The sequence below is a fragment of the Anarhichas minor genome, unplaced genomic scaffold, assembly GCF_050575085.1.
Source record: "Anarhichas minor isolate MPS153535 unplaced genomic scaffold, ASM5057508v1 ptg000058l, whole genome shotgun sequence".
NCBI lineage: Eukaryota > Metazoa > Chordata > Actinopteri > Perciformes > Anarhichadidae > Anarhichas > Anarhichas minor.
Genome location: NW_027466504.1, coordinates 1,441,654 through 1,462,627, shown reverse-complemented (window position 1 = coordinate 1,462,627; position 20,974 = coordinate 1,441,654). Strand labels below are relative to the sequence as shown.

Here is a 20,974-nt window from a genome sequence, read left to right as displayed (position 1 = left end):
GGAATATTTTATCATAAACTGTAAACCCTTTTACTCCCCCCGCGAGTTCGCTTCATTCATACTGGTCGGTGTTTACATTCCGCCGCAGGGTAACGTGCAGAAGGCACAGCGCGCGCTCGCCGACCAGATACGGTGTGTGGAGCGGACCAATCCAGACTCTTTCGTTATTGTCTTTGGTGACTTTAACAAAGGAAACCTCAGTCATGAACTCCCCAAATACAGACAGTTCATTAAATGCCCAACCAGAGAGGAGAACATTCTAGATCACTGCTACACCACAATCAGCGGGGCCTATCACGCCGTCCCTCGTGCTGCACTGGGACTCTCTGACCACGTCATGGTCCATCTGATTCCTGCATACAGGCAGAAATTAAAGCTCTGTAAACCTCTGGTGAGGAAATTCAAGAAGTGGACCAGTGAAGCTATGGAGGATCTTCGGGCATGCTTGGACTGTACAGACTGGGATGTTTTCAGGACTGCTACCAACAGTCTGGATGAGTACACAGAGGCTGTGACTTCATACATCAGCTTCTGTGAGGACAGCTGTGTTCCATCAAGCACCAGGGTGAGTTACAACAACGACAAACCCTGGTTTACAGCAGAACTCAGACAGCTAAGGTTGCACAAGGATCAGGCATTTAGGAGTGGGGACAAGGACTTGTATAAAGAGTCAAAGTACAGGTTTAGTAAGGCGGTGAGGAACGCTAAACGTCTGTACTCTGAGAAACTGCAACACCAGCTCTCAGCAAGTGACTCTGCTTCTGTCTGGAGAGGTCTCAGACAGATCACCAATTACAAACCTAAAACACCCCACTCCATGAATGACCTCCGCCTGGCAGACGAGCTGAATGAGTTCTACTGTCGCTTTGATAGACAATGGGACAGTCCTGACTCCATCCCCCACAGCCCCATCAACCAGCCCCAGACCATCAGGTCCCCCTCCCCCAGCTCAGCAGGGGCTCATGCCTCTGTACCACCCATCCCAGTACCCCCTCTGTGGTTATGAAGTCTTTTGAGCGCCTTGTCCTGTCCCACCTAAAAACCTTCACCGACCCACTCCTGGACCCCCTGCAGTTCTCCTACAGAGCCAACAGCAGTCAACTTGGCCCTTCACTTCATCCTCCAGCATCTGGACTCCCCAGGAACCGACACCAGGATCCTGTTTGTGGACTTCAGCTCTGCCTTTAACACCATCATCCCATCTCTGCTGCATGACAAGCTCTCCCAGCTGCACATGTCCGACTCCACCTGCAAGTGGATCACAGACTTCCTGTCTGACAGGAAGCAGCGCGTGAAGCTGGAAAAACACGTCTCAGCCTCTCGGACCATCAGCACCGGCTCCCCCCAAGGCTGAGTTCTTTCCCCTCGTCTCTTCTCCCTGTACACGAACAGCTGCATCTCCAGTCACCAGTCCGTCAAGCTCCTGAAGTTCGCGGATGACACCACCCGCATTGGACTCATCTCTGGTGGGGATGAGTCCGCCTATAGGTGGGAGACTGACCATCTGGTGACCTGGTGCAGTCTGAACAACTTAGAGCTCAACGCTCTAAAGACAGTGGAGATGGTTGTGGATTTCCGGAAGAATGCAGCCCCACCTGCCCCTATCACCCTGTGTGACTCCCCCGTCGACGCGGTGGAGTCCTTCCACTTCCTGGGCTCCATCATAACCCAGGACCTCAAGTGGGAGCTGAACATCAGCTCCATCACCAAGAAGGCTCAGCAGAGGATGTACTTCCTGAGGCAGCTGAAGAAATTCAACCTGCCAAAGACAATGATGGTGCACTTCTACACAGCCATCATTAAGTCCTCTGCTCCTCCATCACAGTCTGGTACGCTGCAGCCACAGCCAAGGACAAGGGCAGGCTGCAGCGCATCATTCGCTCTGCTGAGAGGGTGATTGGCTGCAATCTGCCCTCCCTCCAGGACTTGTTCGCTTCAAGGACCCTGAAGCGAGCAAGAAAGATTGTAAGCGACCCCTCTCACCCTGGACACAAACTATTCATGCCCCTTCCATCTGGCAGGAGGCTGAGGTCCATCAGGACCAAGACCTCACACCACATGAACAGTTTCTTCCCATCTCTAGTCAGGCTCATTAACAGAGCCGGTCACTCAAGGTTCTTATTTAATTACACTCGAAACTTTTACACGACACTTACATCTCACTTGTTTATAGTCCTGTTATCTGTTCATTTGTGCACTTTATTTTATATTTCACTTTATTTTATATCTTTCTGTAAATTTTTATATGTTTCTACTTTGCACTGTGTTGATTGTTGTTGATTGTTAAATGTTATGCACCTCCCATCATGTCTAATTCCTTGTATGTTCAACATACCATGGCAATAACGGTTATGATTCTGATTCTATGAATAAATGATCTAAATGCTAACATGCACATGATGAAGATGCTAACATGCCAATGTTTAGCAGGTATAATTTTTAATATGTTCACCAACTTAAATTGGCATGTTAGAATGCTAATATTTGCTAATATCACTAAACACAAATTACAGCTGAGGCTGATGGGAGTTTGACTTCAGCAAAATAATTGTCAAAAAACAGAGTATTAGACCAATTCAAATTTGATGATGGTGCTTCACAAAAAAGCAGAGGATACACCAAATTTATTGCAATTCATCCCGAGGTGAACATGAATGCCTGCACCAAATTTCTTGGCAAACCATCCAATAGTTTTTATGACATTACGCTCAAAACTATAAATGTCAACCTTTTGGTTGTGCTAGTCAGGAGATCACCAGTCATTAGGATACACTATCTAGGAACCATGAATGTACAAAAACATGTACCAATCCATGTAGTGAATGTTGAGCTATAACACTGGATAAGAGAAAACCTTGACCTGCTGATGGCGCTATAGGTAAAGTAAGGAGCTCCCCAAAGTCATAGGAGTCATGCCCTGGGGACCAGATAAGCCTTTATTGATCCCAAATGGAGAAATTCAGGTAATTAAAATCATGAATATTTGTACAAAATGTTTGTGTGCTCTGTCTAACAGTTAAATAACCAGGGATCAAAGTGGTGGAACAACCGACAGAACAACAGATTGGCCATCAGACAAAACAACATTGCCATAGAGCCAGGCGGCTAGCATGGCTAAAAGAAAAAAACAACTGTTAATCAGCTGTACGTATGTGCTATTCTGTCTGTTGGTCATTGTTTTATCTTTTTCTTAAGATCACTTACCAAAGTTACTAACGATGAAAAGCTTACGTAGTAGAATAAATCCCTAACAAGTACAACCCTGACCAAAGGAAAATATACATGGAGTTAATGAGCCTGTTGCCAGCGTGACGGCCAGTCTTTCTCTATCCAGCTCTGCAGCAGTCGTAGCACATCGATGCGCTGGTAGATGCGGCAAAGTTCGGTGAGCTCAGTGACCGTCTTCTGGTTGTAGCGCAGCAGGAACTCCTGGGTGGGGCTGTGGGACAAGGAGCCCTGGGTCCGGTGCTCCAGCAGGGTCAGTTCATCGTAGCTCATCCCCCAGCGACTTGCAAAGTTCTTCCAGTTTTTGATGGTGCAGTGATTCGGATCCAGCTTGAGCCGCAATAAGTCCAGGAGATCTTTGTCGTTCATGAGGTCACTTATCTTGGGAGGAGGTGCTGGGCAGCAGCACTTTTCACAGGGGCTCCTTAGTAACTGCAGTTCTTTGGGGTAGTCTAAGCTCAGAGACGGACAAGGAAGATTAAGTTAGCACAAGAGAATGTGTACATTGCAAATTACAGTATACTGACACAAAATCTGAAATGGAATAAATATCTCAACTAAAGTTTCATTAATTTCTGAATCATTTATTCAGTCACTTAGACTATCGGCCGCCTGAAGGCTATTGCAAAGTATGGCCATTTTGGGTGTCCCTGTGACCTCGTGGTCCCCCCCCCCCATGTCTCCCACCTGTATCTATTGTCAGCTATCAGACATATAGTTTTAACTATACTGTTCCTGTTAACATGTGTAGGGTGCTGTCACATCAATAGCGCTAGCCTTTCCACTTTAATCCTTTTATCCAAGGTGCTTGGGGAGGTTGCGCTCCTGCCATTACTAAGCAACCAAAACCTGCCCGATGTGATGACGATGATGCCGCAGTAAGCCTCGCTGATTAAACTAAACAAAGTCAGAACAAAGATAAATGGATTTCCAGCCCTGTCAATCGCTCACAGTAGCTTTACTGCAGTTTGGCCGACCTTGCAACCGGATGTTGTGACGAGGTGGAATAGTCGGGGTAGCCCTGCACTAAAATGATCAACTCCTCCTCCATGTATTTAACGCAGACTGACATTAATGAAAGAAAGAAAAGATATCTGCCAGCTGTAATGGGTTGTTCCTCATGCCGCGTGCGCAGCTTTTTATCCCAGGGTGCCTGAAAATAGGCACCTGGTAACGCTGTTAAACACGCCTTCCGTGTGTCTACATTAACAAGAATGGATTGGAGGGCTCAGTACTGTTGTCTTCATTTGCTTATAGCTGGCAGAAGTAAGTATTTCTTTTAAAGAGGATAGAAACTGTGGAATTTCAATGTCTGCCTTTTGAAGAAAGACTTTATTAGACACCTCTGTGCCCAGTGGGAACACTAAGAGGACCCATAAAGGGACACACCCACCATAAGTTCACAGATAGACACTGACTGTCACACTAGCGAAAGTGTGACACTAAGAAACTGAGAGAAATGTGAAATTGCTCACTATGTCAAATTATTAAATTGTGTAATTTTCTGGTTGTGCATTTGGGTAAAGCAGTTGTTGCTCTAATATTTATTCCACCTACAAAATGTTTTAAAAAACTGTTGCTGTTATTTCACAGCAAACTAATTCAGTATGTTTTCAAAATGAAATGTCCTTGCATTGATAAGGCTGATGATGCTGTGAATCTTTAGTTAAAAATCCAATAACAAATGAAGGCATTTTTAATGCAGAAGGATTAAGTCATGATTTTACTAACATTACAACAGATTAATATACCTGGAGATGTAGATGTTGGGCAGGTGCATTCTTCAACATCTTGAACTGGCTACAATAAAAGAGAAACACAAATGATTAATACTAGTTACATCACATCCTGTTTACTCATATGCTCAAACTCAACTGCAATATGAAGACATTAGAAACAGTCACCATTGTCCTCACACACATCCCTTTACACACCAGCAAATTATACACAAGTTAGTATGAAAATGTAAATATAAAGGGAAGATAAGTCAATGCGGTCTGAGATTTGTCTGTGTTCTCATCTTATAACTTTAAGCCTTTCTCTGTGTTTTCACGTCATGAAAGTTAATGTAAGCGCCCACCCTCTTGTGTTACTTCTGATTTTAAAAAAACAAACACTAAATGGCGACAGCCAAAATGATGAAGCTTTAAAACGTCAGTCCACAAACCAATGGGTGACGTCACGGTGACTATGTCCACTTCTTAAATTACGTCTATGCTCTCTCCACACATCAACAGTTTTGTTTTGGTTGTCATTGTACAAATTAAATGTTAAGTTAATTTTGACTTGTAAGACAATGAAAGAAACAAACTCAACATATTAGCGTATTTAATTTGTTCATTGTTTGTTTTTAAGTTAAATATGTATCTGTAAATCTGCAGAGCACCTGCTGGCTTTGATTCTGTATGATTGAGAATAGGCCTTAATATTTAACTTTATATTGATATTATATAATATATTGGGGGTATATACTGTATATATTATTTCCCTCCTTTTACCATCTATTCTGGTTCTACTCCCTTAAAGTTTTGGACTAAGATATAGGCCTAATATTGTGAAGTGGAAAACGCTGTAGAATTCACCTGAAAGCTCCACAAAACTGTTTGGTTTATTGGCTACATTTTCAAAACTTCATAAACAGACAAATCAGCTGTTTTTCCATGTTGACATCTGGCTAATTTGACTACCTTCAGCAGTAGGCTGTTGTCACATTAAATTGGTTTTCGAACAGCAGGGCTTTCTCCAGTTTCTTTTGATATGCGTTTGGTTGTGGTAGGTGCATGTCTCCACTTATGCAAGTTATGTGCCTCAAACTGTGGATACGTTTAGTTAAACATGCCTCAACAAAAGCCACGTTGCACACGACGGCACATCAAGGCAGAGAATCAGGACACTACACCTGGAGGGATGTATACATTGTAGTGGTGATTGGACAGAGTGGAATGGACCAATTCTCTTTTCAAGTCCCACTGCTAACATTTACATTTCCTTACAAGTTTATTTTTGAACAATGTTGTCTCTTAGAAAGCTGCATGACAGAGAATGACGTTAACACTCTTTCTGCCTTCTGTGTTCCTGCTGCGTTATTCGCAATACTCACAGCTGCACCTTCAGTTCAGTGGGACAAAACCACATCCTGTATACTCACCGCCTCAACGAAGAAGTACCCACTGAGTGCACCTCTGCCTCGGTAGGTTTATATGCATTTAGATCCAAATCCGCATCAACAGACGCATAGTAATGACAGTGATTGGTGATTGGTTGATGGCGGTCATATATTTGGAGAATACACTAATATATTATTTAATGCACAGACTTTTCAGGCCGAGTTCTTGCCCAGCATCCTAATTGTTAGACATCAGACCACACGTGGGTGGCAGTTATACATAGATATAAACTGACTGATTTTACTCCTATACCTAATAAATTGAAATAATTGTTAGACATGTTTTTGTTAAGAACCACAGGGGAGCTAAGAAAGATCTTTATTGGTTGTTTGTTGCTGCTAGTGTGAATCTTTCTAATCTCATTGGCTGTTTATTATGCCGATGTATCTTGTTGACTTTTCTGTTTAATGCCTATCTATAACTGCCACTGGATAGGCCTAAAACGTATGTGCATTATATAATATTTTCTGCATAAGTCACAGTTTTCAGACTTTTCACTTGTCTTATAAATCAAACAACCACTTAAAACATGTTTCCACACTCATTCAAATATTTGGGGAAAGACTGGATTAAGTTTGTTAGAGAAATGATGTGAACGTTGGACAGTCTATTCTAAAAGATTTGTCGCGAGGAAATTAATCAAAGGAAAAAACTGTATTGCATCTACGCTAACTCAGTGACGCAGGTTAAACGTGAATCGGTGGTCAGTTTGAATGGAACAGTGTGATTCATCGGACCTTCTCAACCAATTCACTACTACTGATACATTCAGTATTTTAAATACATCATGTTGCTCTTCATGATAAGAAAGCGTGCTTGCTTCCCACAGGTGGAACAGTTTGTGGTTGAATATTCATCAGCATTAAACTACCTGACCTTCAAGAAAGAAGAAGAGAGAGGAAGATCAGGGGGCCTGAGAAGCTAAACATTAAGCTTTTTTGTCACTTGTGTAACATCATTCTGTGTAAATCTATATTTTTTTAGTGATGTCTCTGTGAAAGATGACGATAAGGGACCTTCAAACACAGGTTGCATTAAAGGCACCCATACTGACCTGTCTTATTCTGTCTGAGGAGGGGCTCAGGAATCCAGAGGCCATGGAGCTCAGGTGAAGTGTCACAGCATCTGCATGAGACACATTACAGTGTATTCTGATGAAATAAAACACTGCAGGAATACTAATAACCACTGACAAATGTGTTTGAACTTTCTCTACAATAACAGAAGACAGCTTAAAATGTACTGACAATTGGCCTGGTCTCAGTGTACCGCAACAGCAGAGAGGCCTTTGGCCATTTGTAGCCTGGTCTCACATTCTCATTAACTGTCATTTGCGTTTGTTTTTCACATATCACAAATATGTTTCTCATCATAGTCTACAGAAAGAGAGTGCCTGGATGGATGAGTCAACACAGGACTTTCACCCGGGACACTGCTGTTTGTGTCCCGTGTGAAATCAAAAGTCAAAGTTCACTTATATTAAGTTACAGTTGTAACTTTAGTTGTATGGGAACGAATATTTGGAGAAAACAGGGTTGTCATTTAGTACAGCTGTAAATTAGACCCAGGTTCCTGTGTTTTATTCACATATTTTACTATAGTTATCTCAGAGGACTGTTTTCTGTTCCTGTTTCAATTAGATGTCGATGCTAACTCAACATTCCTCCATGTCATACCTAGTTTTAGTCTCAGTTTTTGTTTTCTATTTGTATGATAGTATTTTATTTGTCATGTTCTAGTTATTGCACACCTTGTTTGTTTCTCATGTTTGTAACCTGGCTGCTGAAACACAACTCAAGTTTCAACTTTTATTTGACACAAACTCAACACCTCTACTTACAAGTACACTAATCTTTATCAAGTCACTTCCAGTTTGGCAGTTTCTCATCGCTGTTAATCTCTCATCAATGAAGCTCAACACTTCCTGCACAAATGTTTCACAATAAAAGCCTTCCAGGGATTGAAAAAAAGCCACTGGAAACTATTAGATGGATGGATAGATGTATGATGGAGTTAGTGCTGTGGCAATACATAATGCTGAGTTTACCATGTGAGCTATTATAATAAAGGCTACCCCCCCCCCTATGTGTTTTTTACCATGCCCTTTTCTGTTTGTGCTGGCCACTCTGACTTTGACTTGAGAATGTACAGTGTGTATGATATGCTTTGTAAAAGGGACCATTGTGGTTTGACCCTTATTTACCATTAGGATCTGTCACCTGCACTGGATAATTGGCCTCCAGGGACTGTGGGAGAGACAAGGGCAGACACGATAACATTAGAGAGAACATGAATAAAGCTTAGGAGAGGAACCTGCTTCGTGAACCCTTTTCTTCGGGGCTTTATTGTCAGTCTGTTCATAAGACTGCAGCAACATTCAAGATGTGGTCTGTGCCTGTGGAAGAACATGACTCTAGTGTGCAAAGATAGAGAACAGCCTGCTGCAACCTGTTCTTCAGTGAGCCCTCGGGCTCTACCAATCACAGCACAGTGTGTTCAGTTATGGTACATTTCTTAGCAGATTACAGTAAGACTGCTTTCTGAGGAGGAACAATGAAAAATCAGTGCAAAGCAAACTGGAGAGAAGACAAGTCAAGACAATGAGGCAGCTAAACAACATGAGTAGAGGAAAGATCAAAGAAAAGGTGCTTACAAATTCTGCCACAAAGCTGGTGGTGTCTGTGTCCTCCACAGGTTCAGAGCTGCTTCTGTCTGTTACAAAAAAAGGAAATGCTTCAATATCGCATCTACATGCTGTCACCTCTACTCTTTTCATCCTCTTCCTACTTATCACCAAACTATCAACTGCGGAAGATGCACAGAAAAACCACTTCCTCCAGCCAATGAGTATATTCTAGTAGTGAGTGTGACGTGTTGGACAAGTTAATGTAGGCAGTGAAACTGGGTAGTAATGACACATCATGAGCATTAACAGGAGGTAAACTGTCATTTGTAAAAGCAGGAAGACTTTTTCATGATATTGATTCACGTCAGTCTTGCAGTCGTGTGTTTACCCTCCAAAAGCAAAGCAGGTTTTAGTGCATAAAAGTTCTTAGGAACAATGAAACAACTGTTCCAACACAGAACACTTTTAAATGAAATGTCTTCAGCACTGAAAAGGAATATTTCTAACAAGCACATTCACGGATGAGTTGGGAGAGCAGCACAAAGGCAGCTTTTCAGTCCCGGGGTAGGGCTATGTGGGCCTTCGTCAGTCCACATCACTGTGAAGCCATTGTATCCAAAGGGCTCCAAATAAAGAACTCATCTGGCCTTTCTTGGGTTACACTCTGACGATGAAACGTTATTTTGCATGGAAAACTACAATTAGGATGAAGTGACCAGGTGTAAGCAGGCCATTTCCTCCATGCAGCTTTCAAGGTGTTGTTCACTTGAGAGAGAGCAGTCATGTATGTGGGTCACATAGACCGTGTAAGCAGCCTGCATATCACTGCTGAGGAGACCCAAACATATAACAACATTGCTCTATTGCCCCACTAAAGGGCACACACCCCACAGGGAACCTTTAAAGGATTAGTATGATCATATAGGATATTCTATATTTTTTAATCCGATGAATAGATCAAACCAACAGTTAATGGAGTCTTGGAGTATTGTGTGAGTATCAAAGCCTGATAAGCTTCTTCCTCTGTGCCATAGAGCTCAATCAACTCTTTCAAACACAATAAGGAGCCACTCACACACTGGAGTTTACTTTGGATCAAACCCTCATACACCGTCCTACAGTTGATGCCTTTAGTATACTAAATACTGTATATAAAAACCAATGGGCCAAAGACTTCAAACATTACAGATTCCGAAAATCAGAAGAATCCAGATATTGCTGCTGATGGATAGTTATCCTACACATCAAGTCCAAGTTGTGTCAAGCATTATTGTGTGACTTGTTGAAAAATCACACAACATTTTTACAGTGACACTTCAAAGAAATGTAATACCTTGAATTGAGAAATACAAAAAATGTAGTAAAAAGTGTCTTTGTGCAAGTTTGAGAATAACAGCCTGATGTGGAGTAAGATATTATTGGTTTTGGGCCTTTTCATGGGACAATGAGACAAATATAGAATAAAACAAGACTTATCTTTGAATTGCTACCCCAACTGCAGTTGTTGTCGATGTTTCTGTATGGTGCAATATACTATGAATGTCTTATGGAAGAAAAGAAAATGCTAATGTTATTGAGGAGGAACAACTTGCTTGTTCGGAGCGGAAGTTTTGCTTGTAGGGATTCATAAAGACAGATTCCTTGCTTTATAGTTAGAAATGGGGAAATATTATATGAAGAATACAGGCAGTCTGAAATAATGAGTGTGGCAAGAAACAGTGGACGACAAGTACTTATTTGATTTTCTGTCTGAAATCAAAACACTCTTCAGTACAGATTTTTTGAATTGTCCTCAGAGTAAAGATTTTGAACCACTTCTAAAAAACCTAACAAGGTTATGCATCTGTGCAACATTTTAAGGGGACATTGGTAAGATTTACTGGGGCCATGTTAAGCTACAGTATGTTCCACTAAAACTACAGTACATTTGATAATACATACACAAAAGGGGAAACGTCTTGAAGAAAACAGCAAATCTGCTGTACTTCCCAAAGCAGAGGTTCTAACTCACAAAGGCTCTGCAGACATTCGCCCAAATGTGCATAAGCATTGTAGGTGTGTACTTTCAGGTTGAGGTGGCTTCAATACACAGAATATGCTTGCAGTACACAAACTGATTAACTGACTACGCTAATGCAAGTTTCACTGGGCTGATGCATGCTCGTGATTGGAGGAGAGTTATCTATAGAGTCGAGTAGAGGGCTCCCTCTGTGCTTATAGTACTAGGGTTACAATATCGTAACCTTACCTGCTCAAATGCAACCACATTCATAGAAAGTAGTAGTTTACAGAACAGATGGAAATCCCCCACAAATGTTGATATTTTGAAAAGCTGGTGGCAAAATGCTCTTAACACAGTACTTCAAGGGAGAAATGAGAAAGACAACTGTTTTAGTTGTAACTATGAAAAGCCTTCCACATACATGAGCACTCGTCATGACCCAGACAGTGAACTTTCTATCGGCACATGTGCATCATTACTGTGCCTTTTCAAACAACGCACGCACGCACGCACACACACACACACACACACACACACACACACACACACACACACACACACACACACACACACACACACACACACACACACACACACACACACACACACACACACACACACACACACACACACACACACACACACACACACACACACTACTGTCGGCCTAACATGTCAAAGTGGTATTTTCCAGTGTATGGTGCTGCATTTCCTGGCTGCTAGTAAGATACATCTCTACATGATTTATTAGGTGTACTTCCACTGTCTTATCTTGTACTATCAGTGGATTTCTCATAATGGAATTAAACCTTTTCCCTTTTTTTAAACAGCAGAGAACACAGGAGGTGACAGATGGTGTAACCCACTACAGAGGAAATTAAAGGTAAAACCCCTCCACCACAGTTGACCAGCCTACACAAGTAGACCAGCCTACACAAGTGTACTCGGAAATATTGACATGTTGCACTTTGCTCCTAAGTTGCTTTCGGTCTTTCTATGGTCTATATTAGTCTCTGTTGGTTATGGGGGTGTATGAGTGTTGAATTGATAATTCATGGCTGACTGACACGCTGAACATACTACACACTTGTGTTCGTTTTCCATTTTTTTATTGGCAGAAATATGTGTCACTCCACACCCTTTCTTTCTACCTCACTACATAAAGGGCATGATGCTTCTCGGCTGGCACTAAATGATGGAATTGGGTGAAATGTGAAATTGTCCAATGTGGACTCAATGCCTTCTGGGACACTGGCCTGGATGACCTGAGCCCCTTTTTGCTACCTTGAAAATGTAATCTCTGACTTCAATAACCTACATTTTTCAACTGAATCCGTATAAAACTGTGATGGTAGTTGTTGGTACATAGAGGCACAGATGAATATTTTTTATTTTTTATTAAAAAGTCAATTAGATTCTCTATTAATCAATGAATTGTTCGATTTGTTATCAAATATTTGTCTGAAAAACAGTCCTTGCTGTATAAAAGGGGCAGATGAACCTTAAAATTCCTTGAATGCATAAAAAAAAAGAAAGCTTTCAAAAGCTGTCCAAGTTTAAAATAGTATTACCACATAATACAATTGTAATGTAAAGGCAAGCAATTGCTCACTGTAATGGGTTACCTATCTCAAGCAGGGTTTCAGTAAAGTAATGGTTGTAGAAAATCAACCTATAAAGTCATCATATTTTTCGCGAAATTATGCAGCAATGTAAACTGCAGGTGATTTCTAGTTAATATGTTAAAAAATGCGAAACTACCAGTACACAACTAAACATTGCACCCCTGGGTGGTATTCTTCTTGACATACAGTGCATTAAGTATTAGGACTTACAGCCAGTTACCCAATTATCAAGTGTAAGTCGAACCCCAGATCAGTTGAGCATTGTTTCTCCCTCTCTGGGAATGCAGGGGCATGTAACGGCACGCTCTGGATAAAGTTCAAGAGATGAAATACAAACCACATCATAATAACTTGCTAAGGGCCATAATTCCACACAGGTGAACCTAGCTTTTCTCCGTTTTGACCACCCATGTCTCCAGTCTGTGTCGTGGGCTGTGTGCTTTATCATGAGTTTGTTTCCACACATGAATGGAGGTGAATGGCATGCCAATACCTGACCCATGCCACAGTGAAGTCTAGATTGAGAGCAGCTATATATACACACACCTTGTACAAACTCTCTGGTACATAGCTGAAAGTGTCTCTCTGTCACTGCGTGTGTGTATTCTTGGATTAGACAGGTATTTTAATGCTTATATTACCTCTTTAATGACATATCTTCCAAGCAACACTGGATATTTCTCTATGATCTGAGTCACATAAAAACATTCTGCAAAACCTTTTTAACAGCTGTACTGTAGTGTCTGTGCCACTGAATAGGTGCACTGGGTACCATTTGGGGATTTACACTTACTCATTTTCTCACTGCGAGTTAGATTAGAAGTTTGATAACAATCTTATCTTGTGTGTTAAGTATAAAGCTGAAGTCAGGATGTGGTTAGCTTAGCTTAGCATAAAGACTGAAAGCGGGGTTCGATCCCCGGCTTCGGCTCCACTAGTCGCATGTCGATGTGTCCTTGAGCAAGACACTTAACCCCAAAATTACTCCCGTAGCTGTGCTAGAACGGTGTAGAATTGTGATAGAATCTGAATTGTAAGTCGCTTTGGATAAAAGCGTCTGCTAAATGACTGTAATGTAATGTAATGTCATCGCAGTGAAGAGTTGCCAGGTTTGGTAGGATCATATTCCCCAATTAGGGGTGGCCAAAAGATCGGCAGTTCAATCCCCGGTTCCTCTAGTCCATGCCGATGTGTTCTTGGGCAAGACACTTAACCCCAAAATTGCTCCCAAAGCCTGTGGTGTGTGAATGGGTATGAATGTTAGATAGTCCTGATGGACAGGTGGCACCTTGCATGGTAGCCCCTGTCATCAGTGTATAAATGGGAGTGAATGGGTGAATGATGACATTTGTGTTAAAGAGCTTTGAGTGGTTGGAAGACTAGAAAGGTGCTATACAAGTACAGTCCATTTATAATTGACCATGTTCATTTAGTAAATTATGGTCCATTTAGAGTAAAATAGACCATAAAGCATATGCTTTAGGGCGGGGCTACCTTGTGATTGACAGGTTGCTACCACAATAAAAACAAGATGGCGCCAATCAAAAACTAAAATGGAGATGGACAAGATGCAAACTATGTGCATGGCTAGATACATGACAAAATATGTTTGTGTGTCATTTGGGTGAACAAACCTTTCAAAAACACCTACAAAGCCGATAGAAAATACTTCTTTCAAGTTTCAGTGAAGAGATCAACTTTAAACCACACATATCTCTATTAATGCGAGCCAATAAAAAAATCATATGAGTCAACCCATACACCTGCAGGCACAAAGCTATTCACATGAGGTCCAACAGTTTCCAGCCACTGTGCACGAAAGGTCAGTAAAAAGGTTGAAAGAAAGGTGACACGTCATCTGCTCACCAGCACTACTGTCACAGCTGCAATAAGTGTAAATGCATTAGTGACTTGGCTTTGCTCAGCTGTGGTATGAAAGGTCCATAACCAGTCTCGTGCTATTAAATAACTAAAAACTGATCACAAGTTGACTCCTGGATTATACATGCAAACAGGTTTTAGTGACAGACGATACCATTAATTTCCCTGTTTTCAGTCTTTATCACTTGATAAAAAGAATATAATGTTTTGTCATGCATAAAGTCTCCAAATAAACAAATGAAAATCCAATAAACGGGTAAGTTACAACTAAACCAACTTAAATCTCCAGTTTAAATATTATAGCAGCCATGTTTAACTGAACTACAACTCCACATCCTGGCTTATAGTTTTTAGATCAACTCAAGATCTGCAATGAATTACAGTTTAGTGAGGAAGGGAACTACAGCGCATACGTGGATCATATAGGATTGCAGACAAACAGCCATTAACCTGCAGTGCGGCTAAAGACGTGTTCATTATCCAAACACAGTTTGTGAAAGGGGTTTAGGTAACTAGAGGCAGGAAAATGTTACACCTAAAGGAAATGATATAGTACATTCATATACACAGGCCATGAGGTCATGTTTGCTTCTGAGCTGAGACAGCAGGTGTTGGAAAGCCACACTTCTTTGATGGAAACATGAATGTGTGTATGGAACAGAATCAAAATGTACCAGAGAAGTTCTTCAGCTGAACAAGGCCTACAGAGTAGTGAGTTTACTGTAGAAACTAATGCATTTGGCTCTTATCAAAAACAACATGCTGGAGAGCAGACAAGAGCTTCTGCCCTCACCGACTGTCACTGAAAACAAGAATAAAATAGAAAGCGTACAATCATATGCTCATAGATGTGTTGTCTCATATCACTGAATCCTATGCAGACAATGTCTTCTCTGCTGAGTGTTGAGGAGGGAATAATAAAGCACCCTTTTGGCAGGGTTTAGCTAAAGGTTGTAACTAACGTCCTTATTAATGGTTATAAATCATTTACTAATGGTGTACATACCAGTTATAAGGCACTGTTGACAACAAGTTTGGGATCTGCCACCTGGGTTGTAGCTACCAGTGAGGACAGCAAGGTATTTGGGAGAATTTGGGGGTTTAATGACCTGAGGAGGTCATTAATGTATGATCACATTACAAAAAAAATGATGAATGTGTATTTTAGTCTGTTTTAGTAAAACGTTGAATAAAGGGGATCAAGGAATTTAATATTTTCCAAAACAATGACATAATTGGCAGTATGGAAGAGCTGTGTGATTGTGTGATTGATACAATGGTCTCCACACACAGTCCGTGCATACAGCTATCTTCTGAACAGGCACATTCAGTTGTTTGTGGGTGTATACAAACACTACAACAGTACTGTAGCTTTGTGCAAATAACGTACATGTGCATCAGAATTTGATATCACCAAATAATTTGATGACTAGTCAGAAATGTCTGTGGTGGGCTGAGTGCAGGGGGAACCATGGACTTTTTATGCACACCTACAAACTCTTTATCGACCCACCTTTATCACCACATGGTATATTATTATTATTACAGTGAGGGAATTTTTACACTGTGGAAACTTTCATGGTTGTGGTTGCAGATGGCGAAACAGGAAACACCTACTGTTTTCCCTCAAACTAACGAAATATAATGTTACAAATATATATCAATTAAGCTAATAAAATTAAATATTTAAAATGGTAAAATCAAATGGTGAAATATGATTTGTATTTTATAAAAAGACAATACGACATACAGCATGACAGGATCCACTTCATAGGTCTCAATGTTAGCCTACAGTTTTCAACGTTCATTAAGATGATGTAAAACAAATGAAAAGCGGAGTTGAATAAAATAGTTAACACTGTAACATACTGTATGTTTAAACTACCGAATATAGATAGTGAGTCTATGAAGACACTGAAATATCTGACTTACCAAATGGTTCCTTAAACGCCCTCAGACTGCTCATTGTTGAATCTATGACGTCAGCCATGCAGCGGGATGTATCAAGGTAAGATATAAAGTCCGTATGTAACGTTAACAGGTTCAAAACTAACTGTAATCCTTCAGTCGGAAGTCAGAACACGCGCCGACAGCAGCCCAGCGGCGGCAGCTCACACCAATGAAACACCTTGGTGATGAAAAGGTAGCCCACAAGGACCAATGCCGCATTCAAAGTCCCCTCGGAAATGTAATAATATTCATTTCGAAAGTCGTTAATAGGCGAATACGTAAAAGCGCTGCACACCTTCTCGCAGCTTGAAGTGCAGCTTTGAACCATTCAATCCAATAGCAGTTCTGACAATGCACATGTTTCAGCCACGCCACTTTGATTCAGAGTGTAACGTTATTGTCCAGATACTTGTGGCCATAAATATATCTACAAAAACTGAATGTATTGCCATGAGATTTGGAACTTTAGTGTTCCCCAGAGTATGACTTTGGTCATTCCTAGACTTGCATCCAGCGCCACCAGCTGGTCAGTTCAAGTCAAAACAGCGTCCTTGTCTTTATAAAGTAAAGTTACATGTCATAATAGAAGATGTGAAAATAGAAATGCCCAAAAATCTTGTTTTAAAGATCTATTTTTCTTCGAAAGAGAGTCATCTGTGAGCTACTTGTAAATACAAAGGTAAGACGTTTTGAAAAGTTTCTTTCCCCTTTCATCAAATTCAACTGACTTTCTTTCCCTCAGTCACAAACCATATATATATATATATATATATATATATATATTAGTGCTGGGCAAGTTAACGCGTTAATTTCGCGTTAACGCATTCATTAATTAACGCCAACAATTATTTTATCGCTCGTTAACGCATTTTTTTATTTATTATAATTTTTTTTTTTTTTTTTTTTAATTGAAAGACAAGAGACAATACATAGACATAACAACAAGAGGATGACAAGAACAGTGGGATAAAAGCCAGCAAACATCCTATAGTCAGTAATTTGAGTGCACCTATATGCTGAAATTCATGGTAAACGCATTTAAACGGCACAGCCAGCCAGCGAAGGACTTTGAAAGTTAGCTGAAAGATTAACATGAGACAACATCCGGTTTCTTCAGACGAACATTTTTCACAGATTTTCACAGATGTTTTATGAACCTGCTGCCCCCAAGTTTCCAAAAAAAGTGCTGGACTTGGTGCTCTAATGCAATACTTCCCTGCTTAATTTTTGTCCTAATATCACACCAGAGAGACATCTGTGAGGCCTGCATGACCATTCTCTATCCCCAAAAGAGGTTCCTCTTTTTACATTTGATTGTAATAAAAAGTCTGTGCATGTGACTGCCTCCAAAAGCTGCTGGTTGTTACATACATTAAGGTCACATTTTCTTCTGGCTGACTGTAAAATGTCCTCTAAAGTAATGGTGGCTATTCTACTATGTTTACCTATTGATCCAAAATTGACTCTAAAGGTCAGGTCGAGAAATGGTATAATTCCCCTTTAAGATGCGGGACGTGTCAGGTGACGCAGGTGTATTTAGATACAAGATATGACCTTTGAGGTCTAAACAGGGCTCAACTGGTGTGGCCTGGACAACTTTATTATGTCCTTGTTGTGAATGGACATGGGCAAAGTTTCACTGCCAGTGAACAAGCCATTTAGTTGATACATGATGGAAAATATTGTTTTATAACAATTGTAAAATACTTGCAAAATTGAACCCACAGAGAGCAATGCATGTTTTTTTGTTTATTGCCCTATGTGGTTTATTGTTCATTTACCTTTTAGATTTATAAGGCAACCTCTAAATGTTGCTACTCGATTCATGGTGACATGTTTAGGTAAAACTGAGGCATTAAAGTAAAAATAATAAGGGACCATTATGTTCAGAGGTGTGTGTGTGTGTGTGTATTGATTTAGGGGGATAAGACACTTTTACCCTGTCCAAAGCCAATGCAGGCTGTAATGTTTCCTGTTTGAGCATTGACTTGTTCTTGTCTCCATTATAAACATAGATCTTTCACATAACAACATACAAGCTCATCACATTTTTGTATGTTTCTTGTTTAAATGTCATACATTAGTATTTCACAATAGCGAGGACGTTTCCTGATTTGACAATATGTGGTTAGATGGAATGGAATGACTTTAAATGCAATAATAGCGAGAGAAAAAACATTCAAACAGTTAAAACAATTAAAATCAGCTAATTTGCAGTAATATGGTGACACATGCTCATAGCTCTCTTTTTAATCCAGGAAACATTTAACGTGCGACAAAAATGCGTTTTTTCCCCATATGAATTCTACTCTTGTATAACGCCATCTTAGAGAACATCGGACAGAGTTGCTGCAGTATTAGTATTAGTCGCTTGTGGTCACACACGTTTGGCAAGTTGGAGAAAACGGATGACGTATCCTGCTGGATAAGGTCAACTCAAACCGGTCTTCCTTGCGGACAGCTGGTAAATCCGACATACCATGAACGCATCTAAAGAAACACATTCTACCTCCGTCATTACGCAGAGCGACGTAATCCGTTCGTCCAATCAGGTGAAGAGCCTGAAGCTCAGGAAAGAAGCAGATGATATGGCAGCTTTGAGAGCGACCAGGTGGAACTTGCTTTGTTAACGCGGCTAAACCTTTGATTATGAAAACGCGTTTTCCTCGGGACGGCAGCCGCTCGACATGATTTACGTAATATTGATTTCTGCGTTCTCCGGAGCGGTCGTTACGTTGATATTACAGTTTCTGTTGATATACCGGAGAAGCCCCGAGCCCATAGGCAGGACAGTGCAGTATGTCAAAGTAGTGCCTGAGAACGCACTGAAGGATTACTTTAATACCCAACATGCCGAACCAGGCCAGCAGCAGCAGGACAGCACGGCATCGAACGTTAGCGCAACTAAACAGCAAGAGGCCGCCTCCGCGAGGCAGCAGGAAACCGCTGTCAGCAGCGGCAGCCCCAAACAACAGCCGCCACCGCCTTCTGTCAGCGAGCCCGCTGATGCGGCCAGACCCGAAACGTGCAATTTCCTAAATGCTATATTTCTGTTCCTATTCCGAGAGCTCCGAGACACACCTGCAGTCAGACACTGGCTCACCAAAAAGATCAAGGTGGAGTTTGAGGAGCTGCTGCAGACCAAGACGGCAGGTCGGCTCCTGGAGGGTCTCAGTCTCAGGGATATCTCCCTGGGCAATTCTCTGCCGGTCTTTAAAACGGCCAAACTTATGAAGCCGGTGCACCTGAACGAGGACGGCATGCCCGAGGAACTCGACTTCGAGGTGGACATCGAATACAATGGCGGCTTTCACCTCGCCATCGACGTCGAGCTGGTGTTTGGGAAGTCTGCCTACCTGTTCGTCAAGATGAGACGCGTGGTGGGTAGACTGAGGCTGCAGTTCACGCGCATGCCCTTCTCCCATTGGTCCTTCTCCTTCCTCGAGGACCCGCTGGTGGACTTTGAGGTGAAGTCCCAGTTTGAGGGAAGGCCGCTGCCTCAGCTCACCTCCATCATAGTGAACCAGCTGAAACGGGTGATCAAAAAGAAACACACCTTACCGAACTACAAGATCAGGTAGGCTACAGCAAACACTGTTTATGTGATCACTCTACAGCAATGTGGGCTGAAGAAAGTCCTCGCCAAACGTTAAACCCACAGAGGCCTACTACAGCTGTTAAAATAGACCAGAGTGATTTCAAAAGCAAACAAACACCTCCATTATTAAGGATAAGGAGATAAGGCCTGAATAGAATAATGATAATAGTAGTAATCATTCTATAGTGCATTGACGGGTTTATGTTGGCATACAACATAAACCAATGACCTGTTTCTTTGAGAGAAGATTCAATGTGTAAAATGACTGCCAAATAAATATGAAGTGTCTTTTTCTCTCATGCGGGTTCAGGGCTATTACAATGGATTACATGAACTATGAACTGGTTTCTACTTTTCTCTAAAACCATACCACTGGTGGTAACAATAACATCATATTACATTAATAGCATTTCCCCATCTTATAGAATGAGGAGCAAGAGGCACAATTGGAAGTGTATTTGTCTGAAACAAAGTACAAAAGTGGGTTCATTGAGTCAGCTTCAAGTGCGTACATTATTGCAAATGACATTTAAGAAACTCATGACCCATTTCACACTTTTATTCCACTGGTAGTTCATCCAGAGAGAGCAGCTCAAGTTGTCAGAACAATGGTCGATGTCAAATAGCAAAACCTTTGAAAAACTAAAGTACTGCTTAATTTGATTGGAAAATAAGTAAAAATGAAGGATTTCTGACTTTATTCTTTGTTGTCTGAACTGTCACTAGAGCTGCTCTGCCTCCCTACAGTTAGAATTAGTATTTAATAGGGCAACATGGCATAGATCATATTTGTCCTTTAACTGTGGGTGTATGAGGAGGAGGACCTGGGTAATGGAATCAACAGGACGTCTAAACCTGATCTTTCTTCACAAATCAATCTCACCACAAGGTCCAATCTGC

The 20,974-nt window shown here is 41.2% G+C and overlaps 2 protein-coding genes across 2 annotated transcripts in view; one reads left to right on the top strand and one right to left on the bottom strand.

Annotated features, from left to right (window-relative positions):
* Positions 1–2,595: 2,595 nt before the first annotated feature.
* Positions 2,596–19,811, bottom strand: edaradd (EDAR-associated death domain). The gene is made up of 6 exons (XM_076076704.1): positions 16,459–19,811; positions 9,046–9,104; positions 8,596–8,638; positions 7,447–7,517; positions 4,977–5,025; positions 2,596–3,677 (listed from the first exon to the last, which is right to left on the bottom strand). Exons 1-6 carry the CDS (start codon positions 16,514–16,516, stop codon positions 3,289–3,291), a joined length of 669 nt encoding a protein of 222 aa, XP_075932819.1. The 5' UTR covers positions 16,517–19,811; the 3' UTR covers positions 2,596–3,288.
* Positions 19,030–20,974, top strand: part of pdzd8 (PDZ domain containing 8) — a 49,630-nt gene continuing 47,685 nt past the window's right edge. The window contains exon 1 of the mRNA XM_076076703.1: positions 19,030–20,053. Within this exon, the coding sequence (XP_075932818.1) occupies positions 19,164–20,053 (890 nt within the window). The 5' untranslated portion in view covers positions 19,030–19,163. The remainder of the gene's footprint in view (positions 20,054–20,974) is intronic.